At 39.3% G+C, this 25,443-nt stretch overlaps 1 protein-coding gene across 2 annotated transcripts in view; it reads left to right on the plus strand.

Annotated features, from left to right (window-relative positions):
- Nucleotides 1–25,443, plus strand: part of ntrk3a (neurotrophic tyrosine kinase, receptor, type 3a) — a 171,250-nt gene that overhangs the window by 122,036 nt on the left and 23,771 nt on the right. For both annotated transcript variants that reach the window (XM_018678568.2, XM_018678569.2), the window contains 3 exons: nucleotides 2,569–2,757; nucleotides 13,401–13,531; nucleotides 24,812–24,984. In XM_018678568.2, the coding sequence (XP_018534084.1) occupies nucleotides 2,569–2,757; nucleotides 13,401–13,531; nucleotides 24,812–24,984 (493 nt within the window). The remainder of the gene's footprint in view (nucleotides 1–2,568; nucleotides 2,758–13,400; nucleotides 13,532–24,811; nucleotides 24,985–25,443) is intronic.

A 25,443-nucleotide genomic window follows, 5' to 3' on the forward strand; every position in this document is an offset into this window, starting at 1 on the left:
TTTCATAGGTTGATGTCTTTCGTCATGTCCTCCCATCCCCATTTCCATCAAAATCTTCCCTCCCTCCCCCACCACCACCTTATAGCCCAAATGCCTCCTTGTTTTCTGTCAGCTGTGAAGGTTGACTGTGTCAGTCGTATTAACAGCAGGCTGATATGTTCTTCAACTGGAGAATACTGCCAACTCCACATCAGTGGTTCTCAGCTGGTATGTCGACACACAACAGTGGACTTCCTGGTCTCCAGGGAGGAGGCCTGTATGGATGCATATACACATACACAATGATGAAACTGTAATAAAAATAATAAAAGTAGATATTCAGATGTTGGATCAGATGTTAATGTCTATAAGGCCACAAAGAATTCTGTCTTAAAAATTTGTGATTTATAATATATCAGTCAATCTGTCCAAATTGTGTTGAGTAAGTAGGAATGGACAGTCAATATGTATTAATGAGAAGTGAGATGTTGCCTCTGTCCAAAAATGACCAAAAGTGACCCATGAACACAATGGGGAGAATAAATTGTTGGTGGACCTGAAAACAGGTCAGCAAAGGTCATGTTCCTTTGGACCAGTCTCAACCTGGTTCCTTTCTATGGGGTTAATATGTTCCTACATTACCTGGTTTGAGGTTTCCAGGGCAAAGACAAGCAGTTCAAGTGGATATGAGACTGAAATTGCCTTTAGATGTAGAGTAGAGTAAGGACTGTGAGTGTTTGTGTGAGCTCTGTGGACTGGCAGCCTGTCCACACTGTTTACCTGCCTTCTGTAGCCTCCTGTGAGTTCAGCTCCCAGTGGACTGCACTATGTGGACTACAAAGCAGACTCCCTGCTACGCCTTACACATCACTACTTCATAGTGCTTCTCCTGACCTGCTGTGGGTATACAGGGGAAACAAAATCCACAATTTCATCAAAGTATCTACCTCAAAAGTTTCTCCAAAGGCTTTCTCAACACCCAACTCCTCATCCTGAAACTTCCTAAACTAAGACAAATTCTGATCTTAATATTTTTGCCATCTTTTAACGTCATCATTGGAAAAACAGCACATTCACTGATTTGATGGCCAAAACTACAAAAATAGAACCCCTGTTGTATAAAAGCCAGAATTTTCCTTTAAACAGATTTTTTCTGCTGCTAAGCCTCCTGTATTCATAATCCTTGTCCTCTGCCTAGTGTTCTGTCTCAACTTCTTACACATTTTCTGCTTGTACACCAGACCTTTGTCTTAAGGTTTTTTGTTTTTTTTTTGTTAAAGCTCAGTTGAAACCATAGCCTTTCCTCTGTCCCCTGAAAAAAATACTCTCTGAGAGAAAACACAATTGAGCTAAGGATAAACCCCTGTGGCAGTGATATATTTATGGGGCTGATGATGAAATGTGATAATTCATGCAGACAAAAGAACATTTTGTTAGAAAAACCACTCATATACTCTTCCAGATATTGTGATCAGTAGTGTGACGGATGGACAGATGTACATCCAATTTCATTGTTGGGTCCAAGTTAATGTTTGTGGCAAATTTTGTAGCAAGTCTGAGATCTTGTGTTTACGAGAATGGGATAGCTGTGAGGTCACAGTGATCTTGACCTTTGACCTCCAGAATCTAAATAGTTCATCCTCTATTCCAAAGGAACATGGAGAAATTCCCTTAAGATCTTACTGAGATATTTTTATGAGAATGGAACGTACAAAGTGAAGGATGGACAGACAACTCTAAAACATGTAGCGAAGACTCACAGTCAAAGTCAAGGTCAGCGTGACCTCACAAAACACATTTTTGGCCATAAATCAAGAATTAAAATTAATTAGCTTATTATGACAAAACTTAAATATCTAATAGAATGAAGTGATTTTTATTTTATAATACATTTTATAAGATCAAAAGGTCAACTTTACTGTGACATTATAACGTTCTGTAAAAACAATTTTCTGGCCATTATTCAACACCATATCTCAGGAATCAAAGGACTGTGACCATACTTCCTGCAACTTGACTTGTTGGCAGAAGCATACAACCATTAGGCAGTGCTTGTTGAACCTCTGCAGAATAATGTATCCACGTACACTGGAACAGAAAGTGTTCAAATTATTTTCATCTCAAATTGTTTAAAAGAGTAAAATTAGATTTCTTCTGTGTTTCAACCCAACCTACCCCCCTTTCCCATTCTTGTGTTGCATTCTGATTAAACTTTTTGATTAGATTTTTAATTATACAAATATGTGGTAGGTTCTGAATAAGATAAGATATATACTTTATTTATCCCACTTGTGGGAAATTTACAATATTATTATCATGATTAGTTAACTGGCTGATGGATGGAATAGATTACTAATTTCCCATCAGCCTTTGCTGACTAAATCATTAACTGTATTAGTGAAAGCATGATTTACTGAGGAGGTGACTTAGAGTCTGGCTATGTAGATGATTCACTGACCAGCTGATTAACAAGCTGCTTGAATGCTGGCTGATGATGTTGATTGTAAGTACAAAGCTGTGATCAAATTCTTAAATATATTTCCCTTTGCCTCCCTCTCATATTCCTTCCATTTATCTCTTTCTTTCTAGGACCAGTAGCAGTGATAAGTGGTGAAGAAGACTCTGCCAGCCCCCTTCATCATGTGAACCATGGGATTATCAGCCCCTGTACGTTGGATGCTGGGCCAGATGCTGTGGTGATTGGAATGACCAGGATTCCTGTCATAGAGAACCCACAGTACTTCAGACATGGACACAACTGTAACAAACCCACTACCTGTGAGTCCACACATTTAGACAGACCCACACACTATAAATGTGTTGTAATATGTAGTATCTTTATAGATCATTTTCAGGTTTCATTGACTTTTTTTCTATAAAAATGGCAAGAATTTTGAGTGGCAAAGCACCAGGTATGGATTCATCCTGAGATGCTCTGGACATTGTTTGGATGTCTTGTCTGACATGCCTATTCAGTTTTGCATGGAGGTCAGGGACAGTGCCTGTGGTGGTTCCCATATTTAAAAATGGGGAGTGGAGGGTGTGCTCCAATTTATCAGGGTATCACACCACTCAACCTCCCAGGAGACAGAGACTCCAGCTGATTGTCAAACCTCAGATCCAAGAGGAGCAATGCAGATTCTGACAGTGGACCAACTGCTTACCTTTGCATGGTCACTGGCGGGGTCATGGGCATTTTCCTATTCGGTCTACATGTGTTTTGTGGCTTATGACTATGAAGAAGATCTTGCAAGGGGCCATTATTACGAGCCCTCTGGTCATTTTAGTGTGTTTACAGTACGTTTCCATTTGGTGTTAGTATATACCAGGGTTGTCCCTTGTCAATAATCCTGTTTGTAAATTTCATGGACAGGAACTCAAGGCTCGGCCAAGGACAGGAGAGTGTCTATTTTGGGGATCTTAGAAATGTCTCTGTGCTTTTTGCAGATGATGGAATTATTTTGGCTTTGTCAGACTGTGACCTTCAGCATGCACAGGAATGGTTTTCACCTGTGTGTGTAGTGGTTGGGATGAGAATCAACACCTCCAAGTTTAGTTTTTTTGGGCACATCCAACTAACAGGTGACCCCATGTAGACTCAGAATATGCTGGAGAGACTATTTACCTAATCTTGCCCAGGAGGGCCCTAGGATCCCTCAGGAGGTAGTGAATAATTTTGCCAGGGAAAAGTTGTTTGGACTATCTTGCTTAACCTGCTGTCAAAACAATCTGACTCTGGAAAAGCAGCAGAAAATACATGGTTAAATCTGGATAAACTTTGGCTAGCTTTCAATCTGTGTGATGATCTGATTGAAGATAGACACTGATAATGGATTTCTGGATAATTTTCAGCAGTTATATGGTAAATCCTATTTCCCAGAGGCTTGTATAGACTGTGTACCTGTGTATGCACACATCTGCTATATGGACATCCACATTAAAATATGAACACCTTGTCATTTAAACAAAGATAAAATTATTATTTTGTTAATATCCAACCACATGGCCATAGTACTGCCACATAGCCATAGCACTGCAGCTCTGCCTCATGGGAGCTATAGTAGCTGAGGTTAGCTACTAATACAACTATTACATCTACATCCCTCTGTTTCTTGCTGTTTTTTCTCTTTCTGTGCCTTGTATCACTCTTCCCTTTCTCTCTCTCCTTCTCTCTCTCTATCTCTTTCTCTCTCTCTCCACTTCTGTTAATCCTGTACTTTCTCCACCCTCTCGGTGTCTCTATTGAACACAGATAGTATTCTGCCACAGCAGCGAAGCAAATCGCTTCTTGCCTTTACAGCCACATAAATCTCAACAAATCCCCTGGGAGACAATACACACACACACACACACACACACACACACACACACACACACACACACACACACACTCTCTCACTCACACACATGCATACACAAACACAGAATGACTCCCCCTCTTCACTGCACACATACACACCCACACACTACTGATGCTGTTGCCAATGGCAATGCTGATTCATCGCAAGAGTCACCTTGTGTGATTATCACCAATGATATATTTCCACTGGTGCAGTGTATGTGTGTGTGTCTCAACTAATTCTTCCTCTTCTGTCTGTGATCATAAACCAGTCATCATCTTCATCATGTTAACTCTCTCTCTCACACACACACACACACACACACACACAAAGAATAATACTTACCCTTTCCTTTTTTATTTATTTTTCCAGAGAATTGATTCTGCACATGGACGTTTCTCACATGGACATATGATTTCACATTTTCAGACAGTAATCTGTTATATCATCATAATTATTTTATTATTTCATATTGTCGATGAAATATTATTTCCATAATTTCATGTCATCTCCAAATCAGACAGTCAGACCTTATTTATGCCTGTACAATTTATCCAGCATAACATTAGCTGTTAGTTAGTCAGTATTTAGTCAGCATTGTTCCACTTAAGCATATTGGGCTAGTTTTGATGCAGATTGTTACCATTGCCCAAACTTTTGGGCAATGGCAACAATCTTTTGGTAAACTACCGTTTGGCCCAGAAGACCTATCTTTTGTTACCACCCAGGTTCACGACGGTATCAAGACAATTTGCTCTTGCAATATTGTGAAATTGACGATACTGTTACATCCCTATGGGCTATCATAATAAAACACATTTCAAATGAATTCACCACCTTTCACAGTACTTGCAAGACTTATTTTATTTTTTACGTTTTACTAGAATATATCAACTTATATCTGATATTGACAACTATAGCTGAGAATTCCATGTTAGAGGTTAATACTATAAAATTACTAACAATAAACTGATGGTTAGAAGACAAATTTAATTTAAAAAACATGTGAGAGACAGAGACATAGGGTTGAACTGTGAAACTGTAAACCTAGTAGCATATAAAGAAGAAAGGATGTTATATGGCCACATCCTAATTTATGATTCTGATTTATGGATTGTTCCATTTTAAATAGGGTGATATTTGACAAATGTGTTCTGAGCAGTTGACCTGCTTTGAGTGACCATGCCTTTCCTCCCAAGGAGGCATATGGTGAGTCACCAAGATACCAAAGCAGCACAGTTGGCACCTCAGAAAAGTACTAATTCACCAGTGTGACACTGTGTTCCGCACTTTGTGCTGACATGAAATTAGACCCCTATGTTTCCAACTCCTCGATAGCACTCCCTGAGTTGCATTCAAAGAAAAATCTGATGTAACTTCTGCGTCTTCAAATGAATATTTTTGTCCATCAAAGTTAACAGTCACACAACTCTTTTAGATGTCTCTTTTCTTTAAGTCTTTCACAATGCAACATTATCAGGCCATAAACTATACAGCTGTGCATTTCCCCCTGATGTTGGGCAAAGTGTGTCTTTTATCACCATGTGATTAGAATAATTCACGTTCAATCAATATGTGCTTATAATGCATTAAAATCACCTCTTTAAGTAAAGTGTTATTGAAATGATTGAAAGGTCCTTTTCTAGTGCAGTTTGCTCTGCTGTCCTCTCCCTCCTCAGAGCCTCTATAGCAACAATATATGTGCTGCTGGATGATGTGAGTCCCAGAGCTCATTACAGTCTCGCTAATTGCAACCCAGTGGCGGAACGGTCAACTCATTCAGCCAACTCATGTGTGGGTGTTTGAGGGTGACTGTACAGTGAAGTAACCACGCTCCCCTGTGTGTCTTTGCTGCTCTACAGTATATACCTGGTTGTATGTAGTTTTATGTATATTTTACTTGTGTGTGTGTCCACCACTCACTATGCTAAAGCCATTTCGCCATTCTTGCAGCACTGCCAGCTCAAATACAGCACTAGTAGAGGCTAGAGCTTGAAAGACTTTGACAAACAGTTAAAAGTTAGAGGTCACAGCAGTGACCTCTAGTAGTTTCATGCATGCTGTGTTGGGCCTGAGTATATTCCTGCATCCACTAAGTGAGACTCCTTTGAGCATTTGTGTATGAGGTACATGTAATGATGCTGACTGCTGAGATGCCTGTTACAGTATAGTCTATAGCATATTATTTGATATAACTATATGCAATTTGCTGTTTTGATTTGATATTTTGTCCCTCCAGTAACAAGGCTAAATGTTGTCAGTTGATGATGGTCGGCTCAACCATTGAAGTTTTGGTCCAAAGTAGGACATAACAACTATTGGTCAGATTGGCATGTAATTTTATCTGTTATTCTTGGTGTCTAGATGATAAATCCTAATTTTTATGGCAAACCCTGACCTTTCATCTACAGACACCATAAGGCAACAATTTTTATTTGGTCACAAGAAATATCAAAATCTAACAGAGAGTTTGCCATTAAATATATCTAGTATCTTCATTCTTCCAAACAGTTGGATTTAGGGTGAACCGTCTTCCTTTTGTACAATGCATGAGCTTTTCTCTAGTGCCTCCCCAAGATAACGTGTTTATTTTGTACACACAATATCATATTGTAATCTTGCACAGTCTAACAGGACAATCTCCAAAACATGACTAGTTTGAGCCCCACTGCTGTTATTATTCTACTACACTATATGGCTAAAAGTGTGTGGACACACAAAGGCTGGTTTTCATGGTTTGGTTTGACCTGTGCAAACATCTGCTGTGCACCACCCTGTTCATTTCATCAATTCTTTTTCTTATATTATACTATGACATTTAAGAAAACAGTGTTCTTGCAACATTTTGTCAGCAGTTTATGCTTGTCTCTTACCTGTTTCAACATGGTAATGGCTCTAATGCAGAAAGTTAGCTCCATAAATTAATGGTTCTCCCAGTTTGATGTGGAAGAACTTAACTGGCCTGCACAGATCCTAACTTCAGCTTCATGCAACACCTCCGATATGAACTAAAACACTGTATCTAACCCAGATCTTATTGCCATCAGTGTTGGACCTCACTAATGCTCCTCCGGTTGGATGAAAGCATTCATTTCATTCAGAAATTGTGTTCTGACTTCTTATTATACACAATAATAATAATAATAATGAGGATAATAATAATAATAATAATAATAATAATAGCAGTGTCACCTTTTAACATGCTTGTTTCTTCCTGGGAATACACAGTCTGAAGACCAATAGCCACCACCACTTAGTGACTGAAGATTTTAAGTTTTAGTTGTCATAAGCAAAGTAGCACTGAGGATAAATGCATTCAAGATACAACTTTTTAATCACCAATTATTCTTATAGAGTTCAGAGGTCTGTGAAGCTTGAACGCCAGGGGTGACATCACCTCCCAGGACACCTATTATTTTCTGCATAAGTATAGTAATTAACCCTCTCTCCTGTCCTTTTCCCTGTCCTCTATTCATCCAGCAGGATCATTTTAAATGTTTACGTACTGAAAATGCAACAAGGACTAACTGATTAATATCTTTAGAATTTGTTGTACAAAAGTGACAAATGCCCCAAATGAGCTGTCCCTCTAGGCCCCAGATTTATAACATATGCTGCTGCTCTTGTCCTGCAGGGTCCTGAGCTGAATACAGTTTGTTGTTCATCATTAGACTAACTAATATATCTTAGTGATATTATCATAGGGGGTGTAGCAGAAATATGTGTCACATAAAGCACAGTCCTAACCTCATTATGAAATATTAACAGTGTTTTGGAATAGTTGGGCTTCTCTGACTATGAGAGGCTTGTTTTCTGCCTTCTCTGTGCAAATGCACAAAAAAGCTTTACAGGATTTTGAAGTCTGATAACTATCCAACTGTATTAGACATAATTTTTGTGATTTTGAATAATTATGAATAATTTGAATAAAATTATATTAAAAGTGAATTCTAGTTAAAATACATGTTTTTCTTCTTCCCAATGTGGATTGCTGCAATTCATCATATTGGTTGCTGAGTCATTTTGGTTATATGACTGAAACTTATAATTTTTAGTATGATGTAACACAGAAGTTTGTGTTTTTCTTGCACAAATTGCAATTAATGGTCACATGAACTTTTTAAAATTTATTTATAAATAAATAAATATCTTATTTTATGACCGCTGCAGTGAATTATTCCACTGTTGGACCACTGTGAAGGTATAGGAAACAACATATTTAAAGGGTTCACTCTGATGTGTATTATACCTGCATTATGTTTATGAAAATGACCACAAAGTCAGAATAGTCTAATCTGTTGATACATAGCATATTACATGTGTTAAAACTCAAAATAAATTTAGACGTTCCACTTGTGAGTGGAGTATGGGGCTATGATTGATGTGTAAAAATGCCACTGGTTATAAAGAGAGGAAATAGATTAGAAATATACTTTTTGTGAGAGAGTTAGCATATTCACAATCCACTTTGACCCATCCACCGTCCACATCACTCCAGAAAGCTCCAGAACAACAATGAAGGCTTTGGTACGAGGAAACAACAAACCAAGTGAAAGGAGGGATTTAGAAGTCATTTGATCAACCATGAAGGTCACATTTCCTCCAACAAACTCAACCCTGACACCAGTCATAGTGAGGAGGTGACCTCCAGATGACAGAAAGGCAGTCAACCAGAGAATGAAACACAATGGCTTTTCAACAAGGCAACAAAGGCATAATCATCCAGAGAGCATCCATCAATGTAGCAGACATGTTCTTTTGTCTTTATGAAGCTGTCACATGTGTTTGTGCAGAAAGTGTCCTGTGGTATTTCAGCAGCACAGTGTGCAGTAGATGGACTTGGTGGTCATCCGTGAACCTGACCAGAGGTGATAGCAGGGAAGGTCACGACAGGAAACTCAAATCAGCAATCTGTTGAAGTAATGCAGTAATGAGGAGGATGGTGTGTCTGCCACTTGAGTTACTGCAGTCTGTTGATGGAGATCATAGTGAGAGAGGTCCCTTTCTACCAGTCAAACAGACTGGTATGTTGTCCTTGGGTTTAGAACATGATTTGCATTTTAGTAGTAAATCTGGCTACCCAAGCATTCACACCATGCACATGCATCTATCGGACATTGACCCTCATGCAACATATCTGTATTCCTATCCTCATCTTATCATCCTTTGCTGATTTTTTTTAAAGGTTTGTTCCAAGATGAATTCACCAAACTATCCTTACCGAAAACTTCCTGTAAATCACTTGATTAAGCCTGATGAATATCCTGTTCATGAATAGGTGCAAGTGCATCAGATTTGATTGATGCCATGATTGACTGCCCTAAAATTGCTATTTAGGGCTATTGGTTCTGGTTTAATTCACAAGACTGTCACCAAAGAGCAAGAGGAAGAATTTCACACCACAGAGCCTTTATCTTATTTAAATTCTCATGAAAGCATCATTTAAAATTAAATGAGGGTCTATTTTTTGGAGATAATATTTTACACCTTTTACAACAGGCACAGACTGCTCTACAGTTTTGTTTTTGGTTTTTATTTTTTATTTGTTGACTCAACAGAGAAACATTTATAGCTTATGACCATGACATAATGTTGTTAGATCTCTTCAGGAAACTTTTGTATTAAGGTGTTCATTATATTAACAGGCAAACATATCAGCTATTCACCTCAGTAGCATGAATTTATTAAATCAATGTGAAATTCTTGCTCTGGCTTTATTTGCATAAAAGTCCAGCTACAGCAGAAATTTGATTTGAGGAGTTAGCCATGGTAAATTATTTGCTGAATTTATACAGAAAACCTTCAGATAGATAAATGCTGGTTGTCATGGAAACATAATGAATACACTCTTGACACACACTTAAGATAATTCATCCATATACAAAGTGGCAAACATCTAAGCATATTCAGACAGTGCTGTGTTGATGCACACACCTGTTAGAAACACAGGTACACAAAGTGCAGTGACGTGTGTGTGCCATGCAGGTTAATTAATGCAGTTACAAATAGTTAGGGTTAATGTTGTCATTAACACTGAGAAAGAGGGGGCAGTCACCTGTGTGCAGCAACACACACACATGCACACACAGATGGTGGTGAACAGTAAGGAGTACACACTCTTTGAAATGCAATGTGCTTATGTGACTGAGGCACTGTACTCAGTCACATAAGCACACTGCTGTAAACATAGCCCAGGTGCTGGTAAATGGCAATAGACTTAGACTTAGAGACTTAGACTTAGACTAGACTTTATTGATCCCTTTGGAATGACTCCCTCAGGGAACTTAAGTTTCTAGCAGCTTATACAGACAGAATAGAAGGATAAAAAAAATAAAACAATAAACAGTAGACTCTTAATAGGATAAAAAATGCACAGTAAACTCTTATGCACAGTAAACTATTAACTAAATATACAAAATATAAATAGAATAAAATAAGAATGAAATATGTATATAACTGTATATGGCACATTAAGTGACTACCACTCCTTCCCTTCTGTCCTCTGTACTCTATCTCCTCCTCCCCCAAGTGAGGAGTTGTAGAGTGTGATAGCATGATGGACAAAGGAGTTCTTAAGTCTGTTGGTCCTACACTTGGGAAGGAGCAGTCTTTCACTGAACAGGATCCTCTGGTTGCTGATGACAGTGTGCAGGGGGTGGCTGGCATTGTCCATAATATCCAGCAGTGTCCTCATCTCTGCCACCATCACCAGAGAGTCCAGCTTCATGCCGACCACAGAGCTGGCCTGCCTGATCAGTTTATCCAGTTTGGATGTGTCCTTCTTGGATATGCTGCACCCCCCCAGCACACCACAGTGTAAAAAAAAGACGCTGGCAACCACAGACTGGTAAAACATCCACCGCAGTTTGCTGCAGATGTTGAAAGACCACAGTCTCCTTAGGAAGTACAGCCTGCCACCTGCCTCCATACAGGTGGCTGGTGTGTGTTGTCCAGTCCAGTTTATTATCCAAGCACAGCCCGAGGTATTTGTAAGAGTCCACAGCCTCCACCTCAGCTCCCTCTAGCAGGACTGGTTGTGGTCTTGGTCTGGACCTCCCAAAGTCAATGACCAGCTCCTTCGTCTTAGAAGTGTTGAGCTGTAGGTGGTTAGTGTGGCACCGTGCAACAAAGTCCCCCACTAGTCTCCGATACTCCTCCTCTCTGTCATCCCTGATGCACCCAATGATGGCTGTGTCATCGGTGTACTTCTGTATGTGACACAACTCTGAGTTGTAACAGAAGTCCGAGGTGTACAAGGTGAAGAGAAGAGGGGCCAGTACTGTGCCCTGGGGGGCCCCAGTGCTGCTGACCACAGTGTCAGACGTGATGTCCTTCAGCCTGACATACGGTGGCCTGCCAGTGAGGTAATCAGAGATCCAGTCCACCAGGTAGGGGTCCACTCCCATCCTGCTCAGTTTGTCCCTGAAGCATAGGGGGCTGGATGGTATTAAAGGCGCTGGAGAAGTCAAGAGAGAATCCACTGTGCCGTTCCTAGTCCAGATGGAGTGGGCTCGGTGTGAGGACAGAGGGCTGGCTCTGCAACACCTTGCTGTACGCAACTGCAAGGTCTGGTGTTGCACCTGGTTTGACGGCTGAGAGAGCCGCTCACGTCTTCATTAGGTGTGAGTGCCACCGTCGAGTATCGGCTCGCTGGGTCTTTGTGTTGTGACCTGGATGATGCAGGTCTTCCAGCACCTTCCCTAGACCTGCAGCCTGCAGATCGTTGTAGTGTCCCAGTTCTGCAGCCAGTCATCAGTATCATCTCATGTTGTTCTCCCTCAGCTTCTGCTCCACCTTTCTCCTGTAGCTGTCCTTAGCTTCCCTCACACAGTGTTTCAACTTCTGCTGTGCCTTCATGGCCTCCCTGTCTCTGCTCCTAAAGGCAGCCTTCTTTTTGTTGAGGACAGCCTTGACCTCCCTCGTTACCCATGGCTTGTTATTAGGGTAACAGCAGACCGCCTTGACAGGGGGGCCACGTCTGCGCAGAAGTTTAGGTACTCCGTCAGACAGTGTGTTATCCCCTCTATGTCTATGTATGTAAATTTCCCCATTGTGGGACTAATAAAGGATTATCTTATCTTATTTTATCTTATGTCCTCATCATGCGGGTTGATCAGCACATCCCAGACTGTGGTGTTATTACAGTCTCTCAAGGCACTTTCAATCTCAGGGGACCACCTCCTGATGGATCGAGTTGTCACCGGCTGCTTTTGGACCAGGGGGGTGTACAGTGGCTGTAGGTGAACCAGGTTATGATCAGACTTCCCTAGTGGGGGGAGGGGGGTCGCTCTGTATGTATCCCTTACATTAACATACAGAAGATCAATTGTCCTGTTGTTTCTAGTAGGACAGTCTACAACCTGATTAAAAACAGCCAAGGTAGAGTCCAAAGTTACATGGTTAAAGTCCCCAGAAATTACCATAAGTGCTTCGGGTGCTGTGTCTGCAGCCTTGCTGTGACGGAGTGGATCTTCTCACAGGCAGTGGCTGCATCCGCTCTCGGAGGTGATCACGTGACTGAACTCCCTCGGCAGATAATATGGCCGCAGGCTAACAGCTAGCAGCTCGAGGTCACGACAACACTAAGACTGTCTTTACGGAGATAAGTCCTGGGTTATACCAGCGGTTGTTGACATACATGATGAGTCCTTGCTTTGGCGTCTCTGTCGGCTCTCACGGCAGTGAATCCCAGCAGGTCCACGTTAGCATCCGGTACGATAATAAATATAACAATAAAAATATAACAACAAAAAATAGTTAAAAACAGAATTCTATTTTTGAAGTGTTTAGTGCAGTTGTTTCCAGAAAAGGGGGTTTTATTTTTGAACATTACACACACTTTTTTTTAACAGATTGATGGTTAGGGTGAAGGGTTTACTCCAGATGCTAATAATTTTCTGTTTCAATTAAAAGTATTTCTAAAAACTGTTCCCAAGGAGATTTGTAATTGGTTAAAAGTGAAATAGAATGATTAATGACAACAAGCTCCATCAGAATGTAAGTATTCTTGTGGCTGTGTGGTAGTATTTTGAAAAAGTGATTGTAATGGATGTTAACTCAGTCCCTCTCTGTCTCTCATAGACGTCCAGCATATCAAACGGCGGGACATTATTTTGAAGAGGGAACTCGGAGAGGGAGCCTTTGGCAAGGTCTTCCTGGCTGAATGTTACAACCTGAGTCCCACCAAGGACAAGATGCTTGTAGCTGTAAAGGTAAGAAGCAGAAACTGTGTGTGTGTGTGTGTGTGTGTGAGAGAGAGAGAGAACACTGCCAGCTGCACCTTTCTTAGCAGCTGAGAGAAAAGCAGCATATAAAAATTCATCCAGTTGATGGTACATGTGTGTTCCAGCCGACAGCAACAGTCACCTACGTCTCAGGGAGAGATGCTGACAAGCTGTTTGATCACTCACACACAGGCCAACATACATATATCCACAGCTGCTTTGTGTGTTTGTAAAGTTAAAGGCTCCACAGTTACTGATGTATGTCCATGCTTGGTTCTCTGAAGTGAATCAGCCCTGCAGTGATTTTAACTGTTGCCTTAATGATGTGTACTTTTAAAAGCTGTAAACTGGGATTAACATATTTTTTGGCCACTTGGGGGCAGGGGAAACAAGTAGTCAACATAACATTAACATTTCAATACCTTTTGAAATGATATGGTGAACTTGTTAGGAGATAGCAGGCAGTGTACAGTGGCTTTTTAGAGCTGCTTGCTGCAGCTGAAAATGACTCTATGAGAGCAGGGAGAATGAACCAGAATACTAAAGTTGTGGTCCAGAAGGCTGAACAAAGAACTGAACTCACTATGAAGCTTTGTAAAGCCAAACATTTTCTGTTTATTCTTCACCACCATAGATAGCTTTCGTATTGTTACATTGTTTTAGCACTGGCATTTAATACATTGTTTTCAGAGAAATATGGAATATTTAAAATTAAAATTCTACAGCAAGTCATCAAAAGTCAGATGCTTTGGCTTCATCTCACCAATGTGGTGAGTATCATGGTGAAAATCTCATTCCGTTTGGAATGCTTAATTACAGAGAGTTTCTAGTCAGAAATATGCAGAGACATAATCTACCACTCACATGTGCCAATTTAGTCATGAGACAGTTCCAGAGAGGTTCTGTTCACCCAGAAACAGTTTTTTAAAGAAAATGTCACAGCTTTATTTACCTGGCCATCTGAACACATTGAAGCAAAGTTTGCACAGAAAAGATGGGCTTGTGTCACAAATGTGTGCACACATTAAATCATTTGTTATCACTGTTTCAGGTAAGTAATTGACAGCAGTGCCGCACACTTAACTAAACCAGAGTAGACTGAGGTTCACGACAACTGACAGTCACCTCTATGATGTACTTCAAATCTCCACATGACGTCCACATCTGTATGAATTGTTAGAAGGCCCCTTTAAAACTTTCCATTTCTGTTTAGGTATAGTGACTGTTGAGAGGATCAAAATCATCTGCACTGGCTGGGAGGTTGAAGAGTTACTGTTTGAAACATGTCTCAAGGAAAGTTTTAATCGAAAGCAACTGGACTTAGTTGTAGTCTAGAAGATGTTTCACCTCTCATCCAAGAGGCTTCATCAGTTTGTGTTCACAGCTGACCAGGCTGGGACTGGTCCAACTGAGTCCCAGCCTGAGTCCAGTTGCTTTCGATTAAAACTTTCCTTGAGATAACTATGACCTGGATGAATGAGAATATTCACAGGCCTGTTTGAAACATGAGAATGTGGGTGTTGTACGTCCAGTGTTCCATGAGATCTTTCTTGTTATTTTGTCTACCAAAGACTCATTTTCACCAATATTCAGCACTTCAGCATCTAAATTCACACCTTAGCGCACACAATCATAGTTTGAAATCACTGCTCTGGTAGGCTATTTGATGAATCTCGAGTCTGCAGATGCATACTCCCCTAGAAAATGATTATGTATGAGACATGATGTATGCAGTGGCATTGGCAGAGCAAATGTTTCAGAAATGAAATATCAAGGTCTGACAACCATCAGTCCAGTATATGATATTAAAACTCACAGTAAAGCAAATGTAAGGCTAACATGGCATGGATTGGATTATTAACAGAACAGATTTATGTTGAGGACAGAGGGTCCACTGTCAGTACAGCAGCAATTATTAATGGAAACATGGCTGACACATTGACCTGCACCAGACAGGTGTTGTCTTAGTGAGGAGATACAGGGATTACAGCTGCAGCTTTTTAATCCTGCAGGATTTATCACTCTTTATTATTATTATGCTATTTTTGCCATTCTTACAAGTCACTCTATCTGAGATACACAGCAATCACAGCACACACACAAAAAAATATACATAGAAATATGCTTGCCAAAAACTGATCCTGACAGATACTGTGTGTGTGTGTGTGTGTGAGAGTTTGTCTCTGTGTGTGCAGAGGAATAATGTTTGTTTAACCTGAGGTGAAACTTAAGAAAGTCTGATCCAATTTTAATTTCTGCTATTGGTTGTCTTTTGAGTTCAGGTTTTGTTATGCATTGTAAGTCATGAAGGATCCTCTGGCAGCTGGTCAGCAAATTATGGAGGTGTAGATTACAAAACATTAGATAACATTAGCCCCTTTTTACACAGAGATTGTACAGCATTGGAGTTAAGAATTCCCTTGAATGTATGTGCTGCTTTTTGTTTGTTGTGAACCACAAGAAGGTGGCTTAATGCAGCACCAGTGTGCGATGTTATACAGTTTGCTGGCATCGCGGAATCAGAGGTGTGACATAATAAGAGCTGCCTCATTGTTGGTCGGTGTCTGTTGTGCCATTCCGGCTCCCCCCTCTGTGACTACCTCCCATGATGGTTGGGGCAACCTCCATTCTGTTTACACAGAACAGCAAAGCAGATTAAGGGCTTGATATTCCCACTTTGAAAAGGCTGTGTAGAAGGGGCAGTTGACAACAAGCAAAACTGTAAAGAAACTGTGTCATCTGAACTTCTTGTTAAGATGAAATGACCATTCCAAAGAGCTCCTGCCAAAACCTACACCCACTATCTGCACTGTAGATACCAACAAGTCTTTCATTTTCCCTCACAAACTCCAGCTGACTCCAGCTCAAGAACACTATTTCACAGATATTGAAAGCAGAGATACATGAACTGATAATGGCAGGAAATCAAACTGTTACAGATGTAAATGAAGAAAACATTTTCTAACAATTCTAATAAAGTAATTCTAATAATTGTTTGACAGGTTATTTCCTTTTCAAGGACCAGTGAAGTGTAGTCCAATCCCATCTTTAATTCAATCAGTAATTATGACAGCTGTAACATTCAAAGCATTAGGTGACAGGGAGGGACAATCCCCTCACTTCCACTGCAGTTAGCATGCCGTGTACCCTTGGGGAATGCCCAAATTGAAGGTACTGTACCTTAGAAATGATCATACTTCATCTCCTTTGACTGGATACGAACTTAATGTTCCCTCAGATGGGCCTTGGCAGGTAGCTATTATCCAATTTAAATGGAGACAGTGTTTCACAGCTGTCATTTTTTTCCAGGTTTGAGAACCTGAAGAAAATCTAATGACAGCCTGAGGGTGTTGATGCAGTCAGATGCAGGAAGGATCATCAGAGGGTTGGTTAAGGACTGGTCCAGTTGCTTGCCAAGTCCAGGGCCACTGACAAAGCACACACACACTACATAATGAACTCTCCCAAACCTTTGAAGGAATATCTGTGGGCTGACTGTGTAAAGCTGTGAATGAAAGGACAGAATTATACAGAGACAGGGTTATTCTCTAACACAGTATGGTAACCTCTCTACAATGAAGTTCCATTTTAGTGAAAATTATTTGGAAGAGAGGTGCACAATAAAATTATTACTGGTCTTTCTGTAACAGTTTTGGAAAGCAGTGAAAGCACAGTGTTATTCTGTTTACACGGGCAGTAGATCGGAAAATGCTCATTATGTCTGATTTTTGTGTGCATTGAGACATTGACGGCCAAACTATGAAAATAATTTGTACTAAACTGGAACAATCCTGGAACACAAAGACATTCATTAACAAATATATTTTTTAGAATCTTTTTACTACAAAGGTATTTCTCTTTGATAGTTCCACTGCAGCTCAACAGGGAACAATATATGCAGAAACAGAAAGAGGGAATTTTATACTTAATTGACTACAACTTTAGAAAATATCCAATTTGACTGAGTCAGACTACAGAAACTTCATATGAGCTTCAGATGAATATTAAATATATTCATGCACAGGAAGAGGACCATGGATTTTTTTGCCCTGTTAGTTACACTGAAGGAATCTTTTAATGTCCAGTGTGAACAGGTGGAGTGATTACAGCAAATCCATACTGTATGTTATACACGTATTTGCCATTTTATCTTATCTTTAAAATATGCTATGTAATGAAGCTTGTAAAACAGTGGTAATTACTGGATTACTGGACAAAGATGACTATTGCTTGTTAAGAGAGGAGTTGTAATAAGGTGAATTTAAATGGTACATCAATGTGAGAAGAGCTACAAATCATGCATTGGACAGCTCTATTCATATCAGACTAATTAACTACTATCACTAATTAACTGATATATTTTGTGTTAAAAAAAATAAATAATTTCACCCTTTCCTCTGAGCTACACACATGCGGTTGGAATCAGTGTGAATGATGGCATATCTCTGATGTCCACCAAGGACAACCATCTATAAAACCTAATAGATTTTATATATATGATACACTCTGTAACTTTAGCTCTTGTTCAATAATCTTCAGCATCAAAATAATTCAGTGATTGATGCCTGTATCCATGGTAACAGGGTGAACAGGAACTGCTGCTAACTAATGCAGCATGACCTTCATAGTATCTCTTGCCTGAAATGTAAAGAAATGTAGGCTAAAATGGCAACATTCACTCTGTTTATCGCACCCAAAGCACGACAGGAACCCTGGCGGGAAAATTTCAGAACATATTCATCTCAATAAGGAAAATAAGAAGATTGACAAAATCCATGAAAATTCCTTTTTTTTTGGTTGGTCTCATACTAACAATATATGTTTTAACATGACTAAGGTTCATGTGTCTCTCTCTATATTCATGTACAGATATTTTTAAAGCAAATATAGAGGGGAAAAAAATCACAATCTTTGCCTCAATACTAAATGTTAGATAAATAAAGCATTTCTATCTGTCAAATGACAGAGGTCCTTTATATATTGATTATATAAAGAAGTAGGCTCCAATGTTGGTCAGTAGAGATTACCAAATCTCCAAACATGAGCTTCTTTAATAAGCACCGTGACTGAACTGCATTCAGTCCCAGATCATTAGACTCTCCGCCTAATTTCACAGCCACTGGCCTATTGTTTCTCTCCATGAATCCATAATCAAAACGTTGTATTCTCAAATTCAGCTCCCCCACTGTAACATGTTCTTCTATAAAATATGCAAACAATAACTTCAGTTTGCACAGGGCCAACCCTTCCAAAACATCATGCATCACATCAACTGAGAAGTTCTCAGTTGTGTGGAAGTATGTCACTGAATTCAATAAGCATGAACTCTTCACACCAAAAACGTAAGGAAGAGATGAATTACGAGCCATTTCTTGACAGTGAGCAGTGATGGGTGTCTTTGGTGCGCAACACTATTTTGGGAGAATCTTCAGAGAATTCTGTTTGAAAGTCATCTTTTTCAGCCTAAATTATCGCTAGTAGCTTGTACCACGCTGCCACAAACATGACCACTGTATAGTGGAATCTCAATACCATCACTCTCTAACACTTTAATGTCTCAAACAATAGGAGCAAGAATTTCACTAAAACCGTAACATAAGATCCTGTGCATGAAATAAGGCACAAAGGTGTATGTTTGCCAAAAAAGAATTCCATTTTGGAGAGAAAATATATTGCACCCAATTTATGAATACCTTGCTTGGAACCAAGAGGATTTGCTGCCTCAAAGTCATCATAGAACACTTGGATCTGCACTGTGTGCTTTTCAGCTGAAAACAGAGGATGAGTCTTCATTAAAGATCCATCACAAATATCTCTGAGTCTTGAAACACCTGTTCCTGAGTTTTTCAACATTTCTGCAATGCTGACTTTTAAATATTGATTCCAATGTCAATAAAATTGGAACATACATGAATCTACCTTGAACAACTGTCTGATCATATGTTCCAGTCTTTTTATTTCGCCTTGTGTTCTTGAGCCAGTTACAGCCAATCTTGAGCCAATTACACATTCAGTTGGTTCTACAGTTTCCCATTTGTCTAATAAAAATTTTGATTGCTTGTATTCTGAATTAAGAACTGTGAAAGGATTCTCTAACTCCTCAAAACATGCTTCAACTTTCTTGCACATTTCAGTTTCTCTTTCATTACTAAAAACATGCTTAATGACTGGTTCTTTAGCATGCTGCTGGATATCTTGAACAATCTCTTCCATGGAATTCACTACAGAATTAACAACAGGCCTACACCTGCTGCCTTTAGATCAGAAATTACAGCTGCACAACTATTTACATGGTCTGCTGAAGATAATTCTGACTCAGCCTCTGTATTTTCAGGCACCACATCAACATACATAGCATTATTTGTGTCAAGGACACTTTGATGAGGTGAAAAGTTACCTTCTGCACAATCAACTGAACTGCTTACATGGCATTTGTTCACATGCTTTCGAAAGCCAGAGAAGCTACCAAAAGAACGTGAGCATCCCACTTGGCCACATTTAAGATAGAGTCCTGCCAGTACAAAGACAATGAATTACCTTGAGGTGCTTTACAAGGCTGTTTGGTGTACCATGGTCACTTTTGGAAAGAAAGCACTTCATTATTTTGATCTCAATGGATACTAATGCACTATTCTTGCACGCAACTCTGCAACTCTGGGAGTTTCATTTGTTTCCCCAACATCAATGTTATAAATGGTTGTTTGCAGAAAAGTGAAAAAGTTGGTAAGGGAAGAACTGTATGACGTACCAAAGACATAATAGGCCTTAAAGAGTTTGTCAAGGGCTTCCACTGAACCTGTCACCTTACATGGAAGTGCATGCTTGTCAATCACAATGTAGAAGGCGTGAATGGTGCTTCTTGTGGGTCCTTGAGCAAGAAGGTAGGGCTGACTGCTTTGGGTGATGTTGTCTAGATGCCGCTGTACACTGGTTCCAGCCTACAACAACACATTCAACAGCAGTATTTAGTGACCAGCCTCTGACAGTGGATCAGATTATCTCACTGGGCATTAAAATGGAGTTGATGGAAAGTATATTTTAAACAACTTCTTAACACACCTTTAGGGATTTGATGAGGTTATTGACAGCTTGAGATGCAGACATCTTTCCTGGTCTCTTTTGTCCTTGTGCAGATGGTGGTAGCAGATGTAGCAGCAGCAAGATAGCAGACATGTCCCAGCATACAGACCAACAAACATCAGATTAACATTATGCCACAAATACATTAAATTGGCACAATTACCTACATAACCAACAAAAGCAATTAAAACAGTCACAGTTTTTCCTTTACAACTTTTGCTTTCAGATTGGTGGGCCACCTCTCTAAGAATTTGTTGGCAGTGACCTCACCAAAGGGGAGTCTGAAATCTTGTTCTATCTGTAATGCAAAAATTCAGAACATAGAAATGAGTGATGAGTGACACTGCATGCTGCATGGAATATTTCAGTGATTCAACAAATGAAGACGTCTTACCACCTCTGCTGCTTTCTTTTCATCGTTCACCATTGAATGACGATAAATGAAGGTAGCTTTCATCTTCTCGCGGTATAGTGTCTTCATCAGCACAGTGTGTCAAAACAGCAACAGCTGCTTGCACATCCTCCTCTGATAACACTGTGTCAGCGGTGAAGGATTTGGATTGACCATAGCCTGGCTCACCAACTTAAGAAAAAACACCATTTTATTTACTCCTGCCTTAAATTCCATCAATATCATATGTAACTGATAAGTAAACTTACTTTTGGGAGATTTGCTGAGACACTTCTTTCCTCTGCAGTTTTTCTTTGAATGGTCTTCAACCGCCACGCAAGGTATCCCAAACTTAAATTTTAGGCACACTGAAGTAAGTAACAGGAAGGAAAAGGAGAAAAAAATGTTACAAAATTTGAAAGGCCATGCATTTCCTTCTGATGAGAATCATAAAGTCAACTAAGTAGAGTAAGCCTATGTCCTCACAAAATGCTCATGAGTTGAAGCTGAGGTCAATAGGTCATTCCCATTCATTGTAAGGCACAGCAGAAGCAATTAATAACTTAGGTAGTTCAGAGGGATTGTTTTTTTAATGATGAAGTAAGTGTATTGACCAAGTAAAAATTGTAAAATTGTTTTATCCTGATGTTCTAACTGACCTTCTTTCATGAAAGCATTAAATGTTAGGTCAGACAACTTAACATACTTCTGCTCCCTGCCAAACAAAACACGCAGCAGCATATTCTGTTCAAATAAACAAAGAGAAAAAAAATAATAACCAGGAAAACAGCTGAACAAAGACTTACCTATTAATGTGCTTCAGAACTGGGGTTTTTATATAAAATAGAAACATAACTGCAAAGTTAATATTTCTTAGTATCAGTTAAGCTGCTGGCAAAGATCCTTTATCAACCAGTTCTGGTAACTCATGAGTTACTGCAAATGCGTCAAGGGTGGCTAGCATCTAATGTTGCTTCATAATTTTAGCCTACTTACCAAGTACTGGTCTGCTCTTCACAATTAGCTCGATTTCTGTGAAAAAAGGCATAATTAATATACTTGAGTCATGGTTAACAAATCCATTGTGCTATCACTTAATTTATGCAAAATACACATTACTCATTAAATAAGGAGTGAAACTCTGAATCAGCACATTCCTTTGGCATTTGGCTTAAGACAATATAAGTTTACTTAATGGACACAGAGGTAACGTTACCTGCTTCTTCCGAAAGTTTGTTTACCTAGCATATAAGCTAATTAGCGATTATGAGCATACTAATAAACGATAATTTGGTTGTTAAAACTAAGCCACAAGATGCCACAAGACAGGCGGCATTATTATCATCTCATCAGCATTTAGAAGAAGATGTAGTTAACATGTTATATAGGTGCATCTTAACGAGAAGATAACGAACCTCTGAACTGTTAGCATGTAGCTGTTCGACAATATCATCAAACCGATGGGTACATGTTGCCAACATGTCCTCAGTCGTCTTTGAAACTATAAAACCCTGTTTAGTTGAGAAATAATTAGTACACGATGTTACCAGCATTTGAATGTTAACATTACTTACTTGACTGTGGTGCCACACTGGAGAAAATACCGTGTGCCGCAGAACTTCCAAGACCGCATGCAGGCACTAACCATCACTCTGTAGAGTTGAATTTTTCACTGCATGTGTACAGAACTTTACACTGACTTTTAACTCTACTGTTAGAGCTGTTTTACTTTCCATTAAGTTGTAAATACTCTGTCTAGGTTAAAATAGGTTGACTCTGAAATATTGACACTCCGTTTTTTACTGTGTACACATAAATATAATATACTCAAATCTTTCATTACAGTTTAACTAAATGGTACAAAGGCACTTTGTTAGCAGTACCATTGTGAAAGAACATTATACAAGATAGAGCAGCTGAAAGTATGAAAATCATATCAGCAGAAGACCACTCAGCATTAACAAGGAAAACAAAGGGACTGAGAGGGAAAGAGAAGATAGGTGAAAGAGGTAAATGAGAGGGTAACCATGGCAGCAGTACTGCTATTAAAGCTATTAACAGTAATCGCAGTGTTTCTACCCATTATTGTCATTCACTGGAGAAGAATATGTTTTGTGATGTCTTCTGTCAGATTGTTCATCCTCTCTGTGTCATGAATGGCTGTTGTTTTTTCTGAGTTGGATTTGTTTCATTCTGCTTTGACCCATAACCACCTTTTTGTGTTTTAAAAGAAAGCATAACTTACTGTAGTGTTAAGGAGAAGAAACAAGGGGGATTATGAGAGAGAAAACCAAATGGAGGATAAGAAGACAAGTGGAAGAAGACAAGAGTAAATGAAGGAAATCAAAGCAGGAGTAAACATATTTGTGTTTAATGTACATATATGCAAATCTACATATACTGTTGTTTATTTTTTATTATTAATAACATTTTCCACACAGAAATTAAACAGAATCAACTGGGAAGAGGTCATTGACCAGGACTCAGTGGACAACCAGGGAAAGTTATCACAAGACCAGAGAAATCATGTGACAAAGACCACATTTACACTTGAGCCAGTTCCATTCACTATTGAAGATAATGAAATGCAGTGGAAAGCTAGATGTGTCAGTTGCACTGAATTGTGAAAAGGTAATTGCTGTTACTGTTGTTACTGCAGAGGAAGAAGTTATTATGATGTATTTGGAGAGTAAATGAAAATGTCTTAATCTAATCTAATCTGGATTTTATCCAGATAAGTAAATGAGGCCTAAGACAATTTACTGACTTTTATTTATGTCACAGCAGTAACAGTTTAGCTAGCTTCAGCTAACAGCTATCCATAAGCTAACTCAAACACATGGCTCTTCTTGTACTTGATGGTATGTAGAGACATTTTTGAGTCTGTTCTCCTTGTTGCTTTGCCATTGTCACAAGGACAGAGGATACAGACCATGGAGAAATTGACAGTGAGCAAATATTTCCACATACTGCTTGCTCACATAGTTACACTATGAGAAGAGTGAATGCACTCCATCTGGTACTCATTCGTCATCTTGATCTTTCTTTTTTTTTTTTTTTCAGAGAGATAAGCATCCTACATAATGTGATAAGTGATACATGGTCCAGTTTGGATTCACTTTGCTGGTCCAGATTTGAGAAACCCTGAAATAAATCCACAGCATTCTTTGTGTTAAATAGTTTCACATTTGCTTGTCTGTCATGTTTAGTTTTGTCAGCTCTGTCAAAATTTGATTGGTGGTGTCAGGTATCATCATTTATAGCTGTGTGGAGAAAGAAAAGAGATGATTTAAAGAAACATAATTAATAAAAAAAGGAAGTTTTAGATTGCCACTGTTGCCTAGTGCTTGCTCATGGTGAAAACTGTCAAAGTCTCTCTCTGTAATTATAATAATCTAAAGAGTATGGTCTAGACCTGCTCTATATGAAAAGTGCCTTTAGATAACTTCTGTTGTGATTCGGCGCTATATAAATAAAACTGAATTGATTTGAATTGAATTGATATATATATATATATATTATATATATATATTATATTAAAGGAGAATGCAGGAGTGAGAGAGAAAGCATTCTTTTGGAATCCTTGTGATGTGATTCAATTAAAACTTTATTCAAGTAAACTATGTTGACATTATATTTTATTTTTAAAGAACCAGTGTGTAATATTTACAGGGATCCATGTATGTATATTTCATTCACTTAGATCAAAATAGGGTATCTGCAGCAAAATAGTGTAATCCTTCATCTGTTAACAGTTTGTTCATGTAATCTTTCACTCTCTCCCTTTCTCTCTCCAGACTCTGAAGGACCCCACTCTGGCAGCCAGGAAGGATTTCCAGCGTGAGGCTGAGTTACTGACCAACCTCCAGCATGAGCACATAGTGAAGTTCTACGGAGTGTGTGTGGATGGAGACCCTCTCATCATGGTCTTCGAATACATGAAGCACGGAGATCTCAATAAGTTTCTCAGGTAAATTCATCAGACAAACAACAGGTGGTGAAGGAGGAGATGGGTAGACCGGAGGTCTGTATCACAAAACAGTATTTGGGGTTAATGAACTAACTTCAGGTTTACCCCTGGGTTTTCAGGGTTACAACAGTGGTTCACATCACCATGGTAACATATACTGTACTTCTAATCTGCCCCAGGAGCAGGTTATGTTCAAAATAACAGAACAGCATGTATAAAAGCAGACTACTGACCAATCAGTTCTGGAAAATGGCATTATCATTCACGGAAGATCTTGTGGAGCTAAGTGCATGACAGGGTCTCTTATTGGCCTTTCTCAGGCATAGCAGGTTGTGACTGAAGAGTGAAAAGTGACAGAATTAAGACATTTTTTGATGCTGCCCACTGTCACACCTTTGCACTGCTGACCAATCACATAGCTCAGGTAACAACTGCTATTCCTCTGTGCCATCACTCCTT

This window comes from Lates calcarifer, linkage group LG10 (genome assembly GCF_001640805.2).
Source record: "Lates calcarifer isolate ASB-BC8 linkage group LG10, TLL_Latcal_v3, whole genome shotgun sequence".
Classification (NCBI taxonomy): Eukaryota; Metazoa; Chordata; class Actinopteri; family Centropomidae; genus Lates; species Lates calcarifer.